The following is a 16,611-nucleotide window of genomic DNA, read 5'->3' on the forward strand; positions in this document are numbered from 1 at the left end:
AATTCCAGTGGGTAAGAAGTTTACATACACTAAGTTAACTGTGCCTTTAAGCAGCTTGGAAAATTCCAGAAAATGTTGTCAAGCCTTTAGACAATTAGCCAATTAGCTTCTGATAGGAGGTGTTCTGAATTGGAGGTGTACCTGTGGATGTATTTTAAGGCCTACCTTCAAACTCAGTGCCTCTTTGCTTGACATCATAGGAAAATCAAAAGAAATCAGCCAGAAACCTCAGAAAAAAATATTATGGACCTCCACAAGTCTGGTTCATCCTTGGGAGCAATTTCCAAACACCTGAAGGTACCACGTTCATCTGTACAAACAATAGTACGCAACTATAAACAACATGGGACCACGCAGCCATCACACCGCTCAGGAAGGAGATGCATTCTGTCTCCTAGAGATGAACGTAGTTTGGTGTGAAAAGTGCAAATCAATCCCAGAACAACAGCAAAGGACCTTGTGAAGATGTTGGAGGAAACATGTAGACAAGTATCTATATCCACAGTAAAACGATTCCTATATCAACATACTCTGAAAGGCTGCTCAGCCAGGAAGAAGCCATTGCTCCAAAACTGCCATAAAAAAGCCAGACTACAGTTTGCAAGTGCACATGGGGACAAAGATCTCACTTTTTGGAGAAATGTCTTCTGGTCTAATGAAACAAAAATTGAATTGTTTGGCCATAATGACCATTGATTGTTATGTTTGGAGGAAAAAGGGTGAGGCTTGCAAGCCAAAGAACACCATCCCAACCGTGAAGCATGGGGGTGGCAGCATCATGTTGTGGGGGTTCTTTGTTTCAGGAGGTACTGGTGCACCTCACAAAATAGATGGCATCATGAGGAAAATGATGTGGCTATATTGAGGCAACATCTCAAGACATCAACCAAGAAGTTAAAGTTTGGTCGCAAATGGGTCTTCCAAATGGACAGCGACCTCAAGCATTCCTCCAAAGTTGTGGCAAAATGGCTTAAAGACAACAAAGTCAAGGTATTGGAGTGGCCATCACAAAGTCCTGACCTCAATCTGATATAAAATTTGTGGGCAGAACTGAAAAAGCGTGTGCGAGCAAGGAGGCCTACAAACCTGACTCAGTTACACCAGTTCTGTCTGGAGGAATGGGCCAAAATTCCAGCAACTTATTGTGAGAAGCTTGTATGAAGTCTACCCAAAAGGTTTGACCCAAGTTAAACAATTTAAAGGCAATGCTACCAAATACTAACAAATTGTATGTAAATTTCTGACCCACTGGGAATGTGATGAAAGAAATACAATTTTGAAGAAATAAAAAGAAATAAAACTATTATTCTGACATTTCACATTCTTAAAATAGTGATCCTAACTGACCTAAGACAGGGAATGTTTTCTATGATTAAATGTCAGATTGTAAAAACCTGAGTTTAAATGTTTTTGGTTAAGATGTATGTAAACTTATGACTTTAACTGCATATCAGTATAAATCCATCTCAGATCGCACCTGTATGAGATACCTGGGGTCCACATTAAGGTATGGAGACAGACGACTCATGCCTGTCACTGTTAAGAAAAGTAAACTGTTGGTTAGATCATGCACTTTGTGCAATGAAACAAGTGGGACGTTACCACTGTAAGCAGTCAATGGAGTATGTGGAAAGACATGGAGTATGTCCATATGCCCAGACTTACATGGCACTCCAGCGAGCTCTGTCTTTGAATACTGTGGGCCAGCTGACCCAAACAGACCGAATCCTCCAGTGCTTCCTGAATCTGTACTAGATGCTCCTGATGGCTCCTTCTCCATATCAAGACTCGGGTTTATTTTATTTCTCCGCAGACCGTCTTTTGTTTGACAACTCAAAAATGTAAAGATATATAAATTACTTAACGAAAATAGCTCTAAGAGACTAGTGTTAACTAACGAACACTCATTAAATCTTTAAGTTCCGATGAGCTTCAACTTGGCAAGTAAGTAATTAGGTCAAATCAGGGTTCCTGTACTGCACTTATATTCATTACGGTTACATTGGACAATCAGTCAAAACCTTAATAACACTATTGTGTGCTTCTTCTTCGTCTCTATTAAATTAATTATTTGAATGAAGCCGTTTTTAAACGGTCTCGTGCCATTTCCACCACTGCATGCAGAATGTTTGTCGTTCCTCCTCTGTTTGCCGTAAAGTAAGCTGTATTCGGGACATTGAACTATCCGTCCAAAACATGTCTAATTCCTTTAAGCCATATTTTTATTGTCCATTTTTTGTTACGGTATATTTTAAGAATAAATAGTGTGGTTATTATGATAAACGGTTAATATTTAGTATACTTGCAAAGCTTTTTTTAAAAAACATTTACGACATATTTTGCGACAGCAAACGATTTCTGGCCAAATGTAAACGCATACGGATTGTACCAAAATACATGAGAACAGTCATCATATATATATATATATACACACACACACACACACACACACACACACACACACACACACTACAGTTTTTATTCACTTTTTAACATTGAAATGGAGATTATTATCCATTATTTTGTTTTTTTGTCCTTGTTTTTTTCTTCCTTTTGGCAAAATATTTGTTTAATTTTCATGTAAAAATAAAGGTTAACATAGTCCCCAAATCCTGTTTATTACTTAATATTTACTGAACAATTGTTCTGTTTCAAAAAAGGAATGTGTAAATTGATTTTTTTAAATTTAATTTTATGTATGTATTTTTGATATATATATATATATATATATATATATATATATATATATATATATATATATATAGGAAACATTCTATTCAACATACAATGTGGTTAATTTTATTTATTTATTTATTTATTTTTATTTATACTGTTTATTTATTGTATTTACGTGGATATGAAATGTTTGTAATGGTATGTGTTTTCAGTAAAATAAAATAAAACATTCAGTATGGAATGCGGATGTCGATCCACATGTTATACAAATTAACGATGACGCGCTAAGGCTGCAAGAAAAAAAAACCCATCGGCTATGATCTGAATTTGACAGAGGTGCGGCAGAACCCCGAAGCGATTTCCAACGATCAAGCTGCACGATATATGCTTGGTAAATACTTTTAAATGTATTTCTAACATATTTACTGCAGGTCAATATGACTGAACAACGGACGCGTTTGGTGAATCAGGAAATGAAGATGCGAGTGATAATATTACAGTGGGCGATTGACTCTCAGTTTCTGCTGTATTGTGGAATTTAAATGCATCTTAGATCATGCAGACACACCGACCATATGTCACTATCTGAGTCCTCCCTCTTGACCACATTAAGACATTTGGATCGGTAGATTATATTGAATCTGAAGTGTGTTGTATTATTATTGCTCCAATTAAAGCATCCGTTGGTTTACAATAATCGATCAAAGAAGATTTTAAATGCTGAATGGTTTCACGAATTGTCTTCCGCCATGTATACAGCGAATGGTCTATGATTATATTATATTCTTCGATAAGTGCGATTCACCATCACTTGACTTATTACAGAAAGTACAGTTTGTACACATTCTGTTCAGCTTTTGTGTGTGTGTCGTTGGGCCTCGGTTTGCGAGAGACGCTTAGATCGTCTTTCAGTCCGTGATGTTTAATATATGTACAAATGTTATGGCGGGCCGATTGAATTCATGCCATAATAATGATGAATAATATGTGTACAGTCGGTTATGGCGAATGCCTCTTCCGTGCAAGATGAGAGTGATTTACTGGAACAGTTTTGGCGTTAAACCTCTTTGCATGGCATGGATGTGAAAATATTTAGCACGAGAGGCATTAAATGCTCTTAATTTAAAGGAAAATGTCAGCCGGACACACACAGTGTCAGCCCCCCATTTAATCCCTTCCCATAATGCAACCTGTCAATGCCTCTGTACAGTTGTGTTTCCTGTTTCCTGTTGTTACGCTTTTGTTTGGTTGTTTTTCCTTAATCGTCGAGGCTTTGTGTACATTGGTTTTTTTTAACACTATTTTACAAATAAATGTGCGTAACGTCAACACGGAAAATGTGTCGAGATCGGTCGCCAGCCGTCGCAACATCCTGCCTATGAGGAAATACCCCCACACGCGTCCACTTTCAGTTTACAGTTCGACATGTAACGATTCCACTGTATTCTCAGAATGATTCTTCAGTTCTCTAAATGTAACGTCCTTTAAACTTCAGAATGATTGTCCAGAGTGTTCTTTAAATGTTAGAATGTTTTAAAGAACGTTTTTTAATTGTCAAAATTATTCTTCTGAATGTTCATTAAATGTAAGAATGATTATTCAGAATGTTCTCAACGTAAGAATGATTCTTCTGAACGTACATGAAATGTAAGAACGATTCTTCATAAGGTTCGTGTTGGAATGATTCTACAGAACATTCTCAAAATGGAAAAAATGATTCTACTGAACTTTCTTTAGCTGTCAGAATGATTCTTCAGAATGTTCTCAACATAAGAATGATTCTTCTGAACGTTCTTTAAATGTCAGAATGATTCTTCAGAATGTTCTCAATGTAAGAATGATTCTTCTGAACGTACATGAAATGTCAGAACGATTCTTCATAAGGTTCGTGTCAGAATGATTCATTAGAACGTTCTCAAAATGGGAAAATTATTCTACTAAATGTTCTTTAACTGTCAGAATGATTCAAAAGTTTGTGTCAGAATGATTCTTCAGAATGCTCTCAACGTCAGAATGATTCTTCTGATTGTTCTTTAAATGTAAGAATGATTCTTCTGAATGTACATGAAATGTCAGAATGATTCTTCATAAGGTTCATGTCGGAATGATTCTTCAGAACATTCTCAAAATGGAAAAAATGATTCTACTGAACTTTCTTTAGCTGTCAGAATGATTCTTCAGAATGTTCTCAACATAAGAATGATTCTTCTAAACGTTCTCTAAATGTAAGAATGGTTCTTCTGAACGTACATGAAATGTCAGAATGATTCTTCATAAGGTTCATGTCAGAATGATTCATTAGAACATTCTCAAAATGGAAAAATGATTCTACTGAACATTCTTTAACTGTCAGAATGATTCTAAAGGTTGTGTCAGAATGATTCTTCAGAACGTTCTCAAAATGGAAAAATTATTCTACTGAGCGGTCTTTAACTGTCAGAATGATTCTAAAGGTTGTGTCAGAATGATTCTTCAGAATGTTGTCAACATAAGAATGGTTCTTCTGAATGTACATGAAATGTCAGAACGATTCTTCATAAGGTTTGTGTCGGAATGATTCTTCAGAATGTTCTCAAAATGTAAAAATGATTCTACTGAACGTTCTTTAACAGTCAGAATGATTCTTCAGAACGTTCTCAAAATGGAAAAATGATTCTACTGAGCGTTCTTTAACTGTCAGAATGATTCTAAAGATTGTGTCAGAATGATTCTTCAGAATGTTCTCAACATAAGAATGAATCTTCTGAACGTTCTTTAAATGTAAGAATGATTCTTCTGAACGTACATGAAATGTCAGAACAATTCTTAGTAAGGTTCGTGTCAGAATGATTCATTCAGAACGTTCTCAAAATGGAAAAATGATTCTACTGAACATTCTTTAACTGTCAGAATGATTCAAAAGGTTGTGTCAGAATAATTCTTCAGAATGTTCTCAACATAAGAATGATTCTTCTGAATGTTCTCAATGTAAGAATGATTCTTCTGAACGTACATGAAATGTCAGAAGGATTCTTCATAAGGTTCGTGTCGGAATGATTCTTCGGAACATTCTCAAAATGGAAAAATGATTCTACTGAATGTTCTTTAACTGTCAGAATGATTCAAAAGGTTGTGTCAGAATAATTCTTCAGAATGTTCTCAACATAAGAATGATTCTTCTGAACGTTCTTTAAATGTCAGAATGATTCTTCAGAATGTTCTCAACATAAGAATGATTCTTCTGAATGTCCTTTAAATGTAAGAATGATTCTTCTGAACGTACATGAAATGTTAGAACGATTCTTCATAAGGTTCGTGTCAGAATGATTCATTAGAACGTTCTCAAAATGGAAAAATGATTCTACTGAACGTTCTTTAACTGTCAGAATGATTCTAAAGGTCCGTGTCAGAATGAATGATTCTTCTGAATGTTCTCAACATAAGAATGATTCTTCTGAACATTCTTTAATTGTCAGAATGATTCTTCAGAATGTTCTTTACATGTAAGGATTCTCTTTATAAGGTTTGTGTCAGAATGATTCTGAAGAATGTCTTCAAAATATAAGAATGATTCTTCTGAACCTTCTTTAATGTTAGAATGATTCTTCACAAGGTTTTGTTAGAATGATTCTTCAGAACATTCACAGTACGTATGAATGATTCTTCAGAATGTAATTTATATGTAAGAATGATTTTTTAGAATGTTTTATAAATGTAAGAACATTCTAAAGTATGTTCTTTTAATTGTCAGAGTGATTCTCTTTATAAAGTTTATGTCAGAATGATTCTTCAGAATGTTCTCAAAATGGAAAAATGATTCTACTGAACATTCTTTAAATGTTAGAATGATTTGTCAGAATGTCCTCAAAATATAAGAATGATTCTTTAGAATGTTCTTTAAATGTAAGAATGATTCTTCATTAGGTTCGTGTCAATGATTCTTCAGAATGTTCTCAAAATGTAAGAATGATTCTTCTGAATGTTTATTAAATGTCAGAATGATTCTTCAGAATGTTCTTTAAATCAAAAAATGATTCTTCTGAATGTTCTTTATATGTCAAAACATTCTAAAGAATGTTGTTTTAAATGTCACAATGAATCTTCATAATGTCTGTCAGAATTACTCTTCCTAACATTCTCAAAATATTAGAATTATTCTTAAAAACGTTCTTTAAAAAGATGCATTTGGGGTTATTTATACTGTATTCCTGAATATGGCTTAAGAAAACATAACTGCATATATTAATGTAAGAGGAAGTTAAATGTTTTGCATCGTAGTTGATATTGAGTCTTCATTTTTTTCTTCATCTATTTTTAGTGTAAAAGAGATTGATCACCACTTTTAATCAGTGGCATTAGGTCAACGCATTGTTTACCAAATTTGCACAAGGCATCAAAGTCCAATGCAAATTAATTAAATCACAATACAATAAACTTAAAGAATCACAATAGTATCATCCATAAAATATTGTATCGTTCTGTCCCTGTGATTCCCACACCTAATTAAAAACACTTATTTTACATAATATTTACTAAAAAATTCACACAACAAATATAAAAGATGAAAATGTTTATTGTCCATTGACAAGGCTATCATTTGATTCTTGAACAGACACAAGGAGGAGGTACAACACTAGTGTCAATCTGTCAATGTGCCAAGCGAAAATGGTTCCCCGATAAATAATCTCAGAATGGACAGATATTGGTCTATCACTACGTTCTGTCACTGTTACATGGAAGGAAGTTATTAGTTTTATCTCTGGAACCGTTTAATCAAACCCAGTCACTTTTGTTTGTGTTTCCTTGTAGGATTTGCTGAGGTCAAGAAATAAAGCCTGGCACTGCTCCCTTGTTCAGTAACGACAGAAGGGCCGTGAAGATCAGCCCTAATGGAAGAGATTGAGACAGAGCTGACCTACTCTGAGCAGGACGCTTTAGGGGCGGACTTCATCACAGTAGAACTTGACACCCAGCCCATCGAATATGTGGTCAAGTGGGCCGAGGTGGGTTCTAAATTCACTATATCCTGCGTGAAAAAGGATTTGGATGAAGGTGCTTGCTTCACTTCCGATCAGATGGTAAAAGTGGATCCGGATGAGACGTTCTTTGTCCCATATGAATCTGTGTTCCCAGAATGTGATGAGGCAGATCCAGATTTGATTGCTACGCATGAGGAGGAGGTGGGGAGTGAGTCAGACTTGAATGACACCACCAAGCCAGGGAGTAGCCAGCTGTGCAAAGATGTTTTTGATATTTCCTGGGATAAGGAGGTGTCTCGGTCCAGAACCTATCGCTGCCACATTTGTGGCAAGACCTACAGCCATTCCTCCAGTCTTGCCCGCCATCTGCATGTACACACAGACAGATCATCCCATTTTTCATCAAAAGAGTTCAGCAAGTTCGGCGACAACAAAAAGTCTCTCCAATGCACTCTGTGCGGAGTGAGGTGCAATGGCAAGCGGCTTTTGGCAATACACAAGAAATGCCACAAAACCAAGAGACTGCACACGTGCAACACGTGTGGCAAAACCTTCAATCACAGCTCTAGTTTGTCACGGCATAGATTGATCCATAAAAAAGGCCTGGATAAAACGGTTAGGCCATTGTACCCAGCTCCAACCCCGGCTCCCATCATGACCCAGCACAGTTTCCCATCAAAAAGAGTGACACTCTCAGGTGAGAGAGAGAAGCAGTACCAGTGCGTACAGTGCGACAGGGTCTTCGGCAACCCCACCGGCCTCTCCAAACACCAGGTGGCACACGTGCGACAGCTGCTCAACTCGTACACGCAGGGCAAAGATGTTCTTGACAAGTCTTCGGACCTAAAGATCCGCTTGAAGCTGTGCTCCCGTGACAAGCCCAACTTCTACACCCTCTGCAAGAAGAATAAGGGCAAGAAAGGGGGCAAGAAGAGGTTGTGCTTGCCCAACGAGGAGCGGCCGTACCCCTGCTGCATGTGCGAGAAGCGCTTCAGCCACACCAAGAGCCTAGCTCGGCACGAACACATGCATGCCAACGAGAAGCGCTATGCCTGCAATTTTTGCAAGAAGACCTTTATCCGGCTGTCCAACCTGAAGCAACACCAGCAAACGCATGCTTCGGGAAAACTCTACGAATGCCTTCAGTGCGGCAAAACTTTTGTTCATTCCTCCAGTTTCTCGCGCCATAAGAAGGTCCATGCTGGGGCAAAGCTGTCTCCGAAAGAGTGCGAAGAGGAACTGGTCATTGACGAGACGGCACCACTGGATTTTGAGTTTGAGTGAGAGACACCTGAGGTTCTGGATCTGTCCTGGCACAGTTGACACGGATGTTCTGGAACTGTCCAGGGCCAGCTGATGGGAAGAAATGGTTGTGTTTTTGAAGTTTTTTCTTTACCCCTTATTCTTATTTTGCTAAAGACTTTGAGTTATATATTTGGGTATGGCGTCCCTGGCTGTGTGTTCTTCAATCTAATATTCTTGGTATTGTCCCTTTTTCACTAGAGGGTGTAGTGGCAACCTTGTTAATATAAAAAAATAGGTATATTTTTGTTGTTGTTGTTGTCATTCCCTTTTGTTATGTTTTCATTCAGTTTACTGGCAGGGTAATCAAATGCCAGACAATTTGTGTTATTTATGACTCTTAACTTTTAGGTGTCCACAAGAAGCGAGAAATCAAATGCTGGTGTTATTTTTTTTATTTTATTTTTTTCATGCTTGCACAAACAAAAAATTAAGTACTTATTTGGGAGGAATAGTCAAAGACAAAGTAAGATTGAATTAGTAGGAAATCAGAGTTTTGTATGCAACCAAGGAAATGTTTTATGCAGTTTACTTGACCCATTTTCCATTAAGTGTGCAGTTTGAATCCATTATTTCCTTTGTAAAGAGAATATTTCATGACTTAATTACTTTTCTCACCTACAGTCTCTTCACACAAGAGTGGAGTTTTCTCTTTGAGTCTTAATGACATTTAAAAAAGTTTATACAGTTCAATTTCAGCTGAGTGTAAACAGAGAACCTATGCCCTGGGGTGATTCGGTTGTTCTTTGTTTGTGTCTCTGGATTTGATGGATCTTATTGTGATTCGGTTAGTTTGTGCAACACATTGTTCCTTTCCTTTGTGTGTTTTGATCTGGTTATTTGTCAAAATATGAAATCCAATGTGTCACTAGGGGTTATTTTTTAATAATAAATTTGATGCTTATTGGACATCAACATGCACAAATGCATTTAAAATGCTGTTCATATAAATTTGTGTGTGTGTGTGTGTGTTTGCACTTGATAAATATGTGGATATTCTTGCAAAATTGGGTGCTTTTTATGCTGTGTATATGTGTGAAAAAATTGCACTTGCGAAACAAAGTTCTATCTGAACTGCTTAAATGATTTATTTTTCTCATCATAAGTTATGGAATAGCCAAGGGATTTCATATTTTAACAAGCATTGCACTATTGTATTTGTTGACAAAAAAGCACTATGTTTAGGAAACTGGAACATGCTAATAGTATGATCCTCACAATTTTGAATCTCCAGGTTGAAACCTCAGATGAACGAGGCACGGAAATATCTTCCATGCATTTTTAAAAACTGATGAAGTGCCCTCAGCTACTTTACGTATGTCAGACCAAAGCTCTTCAATGCACACATGCACTACTTATTCTGCAGTTCAGTTCATCTGAAAGTGTTTAGTCAGTCTTCTGTTCAATGGTCATATACGCCGGGTTGTTTGCTTAACGCTTACTGTTTGAATTGAAATTGAATAGAAATTACTAACCTATTTATGGTGTTTGAAATATGAGGCTTTATGGAGTGTCGAGTTGCACGTAGGAAGCGCAGATTTTACTGTTATACCCAGATTGATGAAAAAAAAAGACTCACAGACTCTACATAATTTTTGAGCTGGTGGTTGTTTCCTTTTCCTTTGTTCTTGAAGTATGAAAGTAATATTCCCCAGTCGTTTGGATCTTTTATTGCCATTGTTCTCATTATCTTTCAATTCCTTTGTGTGGAAAAGTTTCATCCCCTCTCCTATCCTCACTCCTCATATTTTGATTCATATTTGTCATTTATTTTTGTTTTCAATTGCTGATGATTTTCATCTTTCAATGCAGCAGACCTACATCTTGAATCGAGATGTATGTTTTGTATTGTGTTTGCCATTAGATTAAAGTTGAAGAATTCTGTCCTGCATTTTTTTAATAAATCATTGGTTCAAGAATCATTGGTCTAGCAGCTGTTTGTGTTTGTTATCTATCTGTATGGCTGGCTTGCTGTCTGACTGTCCGTCTGGCAGGCTGGCTGGCCATCTAATTGTTTTATTGATTGGTATGGATGGTATAAACAAATAAGGCCTTTGCAGTGCCTTTTCTTTTTTCACCTGTGGTTCTACACTCAGTCAAAAGATGGCAGCACAAGTCTTTTAAATACAGTATATCTTTGACTCAGTTTGCTCTGCGCTTTGTGAAGAAGCCCTCTGAATCAAGACAGAGATCTGTGACTAATCTGATCTTGTTTCAGCTAAATGAGGTACTGTATCAGTATGAAAACCCTGCTATTCTGGGGCAGAACTGAACCAAATTCAACTCTGAATCCAGTGTACATCAAAGGATTTGAGAGCAACCTGTTCATGAAGTCTTTATTTGAAGTTCAGCTGCATAATGTTTGAACAACATCGTGATATGATTGTCAGTGTAAATTTGCTATTCTTTTTCTACACTGTATATAAAGTTATAATATACTACTGTAATGAGAAAAATAACAAAACACTAAATGAAATTTAAGGTAAATTGTTTTAATTTTTTTAAATTTTTTTTTATTTTTATTAATAAAAATCTAATAACCATTTGACAGTAATAGGAATTTGACTTTAATACTGTAATAAAACTATTAACTGCCTATAATTTTACAAATATGAATGTTCTTATATAAAAACTCTGGGCCACCATGGAATTACATCATAATTCCATTAAATATTGTAAATATTTTAAATAATTGTAAATAATTCCCAAAAAAATAAATAAAATAAATATATAAATAAAACAAATGAGAAACAAAACTATTCCTGAAAAAAAAAAAAAAGTAAAAGGTTATGTGTGAAAATAGCAAACCATTGTTTTGGACAACAAATATTGTTGTGTAAATATTGTGTACATTTCAAACATGTAGCAGTTTGCCCAAGTCTTACATTTATGTAATGATTATGATTACCTTTGCCCTGAGAACACAGTTCAAACTTTTAAATAAAGTCTTCAGTATATATGTAGATGAGGATAGAAATCACAATTTGAAACCGACATACAAGTAAGAGAAAACACACATTTGTGTAAATAGACTTTTTCCTAAAAACCTTATAATTACTGAGAAACAGCCCTTATGACAACCAGCCTGCACAGTGAAACTGGACAGAGTACGTTGACATTTATTTATAATTTTTTTTTTTTTTTTGCAAAAATTGGTATCAGTATGACTGTTGGGAAATGCTGCATATCAATGAGTTGGCATATTGTCGCTGATCCTAGGGTACTGGAACGTTTGGAAACAGCATGCTGACTTCATGTGTGATCATGTTGTGACAACTTCCCCATGTGACAAACAGTCCCGGTCTCACTTGTAATTTCAGTTAAAAATAATATCATTGTATTTCATAAGTATTGTATTTAGTACTTGTATTTAAGAAGACAGAAAGTTGTACAGATTTGGAACAACATGAGGGGGTGTAAATGATGACAGAATTTTCATTTTTGGGAGAACGATCCATTTCCGATCAGATCTTGCACTCCAAGACCTGTAGAGTGTGCTCTAACATCAGGCACAGAGCTGCTTCCCTCCTTAGAGTCTGTGCATATAAATGAGAAATATTCCTCCTTGCTTTCCCTCCATGAAATATACATAACAAACATACAGAATAGTGAAAACAAGCTCCCATTACAATTCTGCAGCTCCAGCGGGGAGTTCTTGGGCCACTGAAGTGAGGCAATGAAGTTTGCCATTGTTGCCAGCCTTGCGGGCCCAGGCTTCCTGGTAACCCTAAAGTGAATTAGTTGCAAGCCTAGAAACAGCTCCTCTGTTCCTCAACAAAAAGCCCATTGAGATGAAGGGAGCACAGGCTCTTGGAAAGCCAACCCCAGGCCGATGAATGGAAGCCCCATTAAGACACTGGCCACTGTGGGAAATGCTGGTGATGTCATTATCAATGCATCTCTTACTCTTTTTTTGCTTTTTCACAGATTCTGCCCATAGCCTCCACCGACTTTGCTAGTGTTCCCTTCCTTTTCCATTTAGACCCCCATTAGGGGATGCTTCCCCATGCAAAACACAAGAAAGGGGGCAGAAACAGAGCGAAGTTCGGTAACTATGGAGACATGGAAACAGAACAGTGAATGGGGGGCGGGGGGGTTGGTTGTCTGTGAAATCAGTAAGCAGGGGAGGGAGTGACCAGCAGGAATTATAACACCTCAAAAACAAATCTGCAATTCTTCATGGTTCACCCAGACAAATCGTCTGGACGTTCAATTGTGTTTTGTGATCGCAAAGTATCCTGTATCTCAAGAACCTCTTTGACTGAACTTTATAATGTGCTCAATTTATTAATTGAAACTTTTGTGGATCCCATTAAAAATCTGTAGGGCATTTAAATTCTCAGCACATTATCTTTAGGATTTACAACTATCTATTCAGACTAATAACAATATGGTCATTTTTATAACAATACATTCATACTTATAACTATATTTTAAAGATTTTTAACTAAATATTCAGGGTTTTAACTCTATATTCAGAATTTATAACTATATTCGGATGCAGAACTATATATTCAGACTTGTAACAATATATTCAGGGTTCATATCTATATACTGTATATTCAGATTTAAAACCATATTTTCTGATTTGCAAATATATTTTCAGATTAACAAATATATATTTAGCATTTATAACAATATATTCATATTTATAACAATATATTCAAGATATATAACTATATATATTCAGGATTTATAGCTTTTTAATATTCAGATTTACAGATACATATTATGATTAGCAAATTTATATTCAGATTTACAACTATACAGTATATTCAGACTTATAAAAATATCTGTAGTATTTATAATATTATATTTATATTTACAACTATATATTCAGTATTTTATATTGGAATTCATAACTATATATATATATATACATTTATCAATTAACATCATACAAAGTCCAGTAAACATAAAAAAGCTAAATAAATATTTGGTGTGACCACCTTTGCCTTCAAAACAGCACCAATTCTCCTAGGTACACCTGGACACAGTTTTTCTTGGTTGTTGGCAGATAGGATGTTCCAAGCTTCTTGGAGAATTTGCCACAGTTCTTCTATCTATCTTGGCTGTCTCAATTGCTTCTGTCTCTTTTTGTAATCCCAGACTGACTCGATGTTCAGTGGGGGGCTTTGTGGGGACCATACCATCTGTTGCAGGGCTCCCTGTTCTTCTATTCTATTTTATTTGCAAAAGAAATATTTGAGAGTCTAAAATGTATATTTCCTATTGACACACTAAAGCTGAAAATATAAATAACCATCTTAAGACAAATGTAAGACTTTTGCACTGTATATATTTAAGATATATATAACTATACATATTCAAGATTTATAACTATATACTCAGATATGTAATTATGTATTCAGACTTGTAACAATATTTTCAGGATTTAGAACTATACAGGATATTCAGATTTATAACTAGATTTTCATAATGTATAACTATACAGTATATTCCTATTTACGGTATAACAACAGTATATATTCAGGATTATAAGTATAAATTCAGATTAACAATTATTCAGAATTGCAAATATATATATCAAGGATTTGTCACTATATATTCAGGTTTATATATTCAGATTTGCAAATATATATTTAAAAAGTAAATATTTAGGTTTACAACTATATATTCAGACTTATAACAATAAGTTCAATATATTTATAACTATATATTCTGATGTACAATTACTGTATATTTTTGGATTTACACCTTATATATGGATACACAGTATTCAGAATTTGTTTAAATATATATTCGTAATTTACATTATTTCCTTATAAACTTCTTATGCCTTCTCTTTCTTTGGAACAAAACTTATCTCCAATGAGTGGAAACGTGCTTAAGTGTTTTAGGGGGTAAAAACAATTGTGAGCACAGAAAGTTCTCACGATGCTTTGTAAAGACTCTTTTCTTGCTTGTTTGGCTACCTGCCTGGGTCACTTCAGAAGAACTTTCCTTGTCACCATGGGTCTTTTTTGTTGAATGCTAAATGTTGGAAATAACTGTTTAGAACCCAACTGTGTTCTCACAGGCAGAATTAGCATATGAAATAAACATACTCTGACACATTCTTTCCTCTCAAGAAAGAGCAAGGGATAAATGTCTTCATTTTCAGGTCCCTGCCACAATACACCCACTGCGTGATTTACCAGTAAGGTATTTAACAATGTTTCGGTAGCCTACAGTGGAAGTGATTTGTAGTGGGATCTATTTGCATAAATCTGAACTGAATGAAGACGCATTCCGACTCGAAATTCCTTTCACACGATCCCTGATTTCATCGCAATTTACATGCGAATCAGCAAGCGTCTGTGTTATCATCTGAGAACCAAAAGAAAGTGTGACATCCACTGAAATGTCTCTCATTTTTGTCATTGACTTCAGGCAACCAGAGTATTATCACATCTAGAATGAAATATATGGTGTACCATTGAAGGCCAATATTCCATAGATTAATCTTCTCGAGGCTTTATGGAAAGCAAAAAGCTCTTTTTAAACTACGTTTGTATTCTAAAAGCAAAAAATTAAAGAAAAGTCACAACTTTCATTACATTTTTGTTCTGCACATTGAAAGTGAATGGTGACTCATGTCAGTCCCCAACATTCGGACTAACATCTCCTTCTGTGTTCCTTGGAAGAAGGTTAAAACATGAAGGTGAGTAAATGACGTTAGAATATTTATGTTTGGGTGAACTATCCCTTTATATTGGCCTATTTGTTGTTTTATTTTTATTTGATCTTTTCTTCTGTAATCCCTTCCCTTAACTTTCCCACATCACGGGGTGTTGTCGATCGGACAGGGTGCAGAAACATTACACTGATGCACATTTTAAAACTAATCAGAAATGGGCATTACACCATGTTGGCTCCAGATAAGGCTGCAGTTTAATGGGGCGAGATTCAGCTGGTGCCAAAGGGCAGAATAAGCAGATAAGCAGAAGCTAATTACTTCACTTTTACAATAGAGCTAACAGCTGTTCATTTAGTGATGTTTATAATGCAAAAACCTCGCCTCAGACCAACAAACTCTAAAGAGAAGCGCCAATGAAAACAACAGTGAATGTACAAAACTTTGCAGTATCACCAGGCTTTTTCATGATAACACAGCTCTTTACAGCTGAAAACAAAAAAATGTGGACTATTTACAAAAAAAAAAAAAAAAAAAAAAAAATCATTATGGGAACATCAGGTAAAAACAATGAGGACATTAGAAAAAAAAATAAACTGCTACTTTTCTTTTGTCAAATATAACTAGAAGTTCATGGCATACAGTGGACCTAAGTATTAAAGTAAAGTTAAAATGCCATTTCGCAACTTTTTAGTTTTACTTCCATAATATGACGTTTCCGAGTGAAACAGGATATTCAATGAGAAAAAAATTTAAGGCAGGATTTTATCCATTGGAAATTGATTGGATCACAGAAAGTGGGCATCACATACCATAATGGAGGCAGGTGGTTGGAGAGTAGGGGTAGAAAAGTAAGAAGGATTTGTGACGTCAGTTAAAATGGAGAGGCGGAGCAAGTTATTAAATATTTTCCCCAAGAAATTGGTGAAAAATGTCTGTTCCATTCTCATAATTTGTTTATTTTGTAATGTAATTTTGCATATGTAAATTGTTAATTTACCCTTTGTTTAGATGTCCATTTGTTCAATGCTGGATAAT

At 35.5% G+C, this 16,611-nt stretch overlaps 2 protein-coding genes across 6 annotated transcripts in view; one reads left to right on the top strand and one right to left on the bottom strand.

The window, feature by feature from the left end:
* Positions 1-2,293, bottom strand: part of LOC127413713 (mitochondrial import inner membrane translocase subunit Tim23-like) — a 37,025-nt gene extending 34,732 nt beyond the window's left edge. For 2 of the 3 annotated variants that reach the window (XR_007892682.1, XM_051651075.1), the window contains exons 1-3: positions 2,104-2,287; positions 1,666-1,832; positions 1,478-1,536 (exon numbers count right to left, since the gene is read on the bottom strand). Coding sequence is in view for 2 of the 3 variants with exons in the window: in XM_051651075.1 (XP_051507035.1) it covers positions 1,478-1,536; positions 1,666-1,832; positions 2,104-2,198 (321 nt within the window). In the remaining variant the exon portion in view is untranslated. Of the gene's footprint in view, positions 1-1,477; positions 1,537-1,665; positions 1,833-2,103 lie in introns of all 3 variants that reach the window. The other variant, XM_051651076.1, reaches the window with a different exon arrangement.
* Positions 2,294-2,983: 690 nt separating this feature from the next.
* On the top strand, positions 2,984-11,209 carry LOC127413706 (zinc finger protein 501-like). 3 transcript variants are annotated; one of them, XM_051651060.1, is made up of 2 exons: positions 2,984-3,067; positions 7,465-11,208. In XM_051651060.1, exon 2 carries the CDS (start codon positions 7,545-7,547, stop codon positions 8,916-8,918), a length of 1,374 nt encoding a protein of 457 aa, XP_051507020.1. In that variant the 5' UTR covers positions 2,984-3,067; positions 7,465-7,544; the 3' UTR covers positions 8,919-11,208. The 3 variants fall into 3 exon arrangements, with proteins under 3 accessions (XP_051507020.1, XP_051507022.1, XP_051507021.1); XM_051651062.1 differs by lacking the exon at positions 2,984-3,067 and adding an exon at positions 3,725-4,507 and having other exon boundaries at positions 7,465-11,209; XM_051651061.1 differs by lacking the exon at positions 2,984-3,067 and adding an exon at positions 3,725-4,150.
* Positions 11,210-16,611: the final 5,402 nt, after the last annotated feature.

This window comes from Myxocyprinus asiaticus, chromosome 23 (assembly GCF_019703515.2).
Source record: "Myxocyprinus asiaticus isolate MX2 ecotype Aquarium Trade chromosome 23, UBuf_Myxa_2, whole genome shotgun sequence".
NCBI lineage: Eukaryota > Metazoa > Chordata > Actinopteri > Cypriniformes > Catostomidae > Myxocyprinus > Myxocyprinus asiaticus.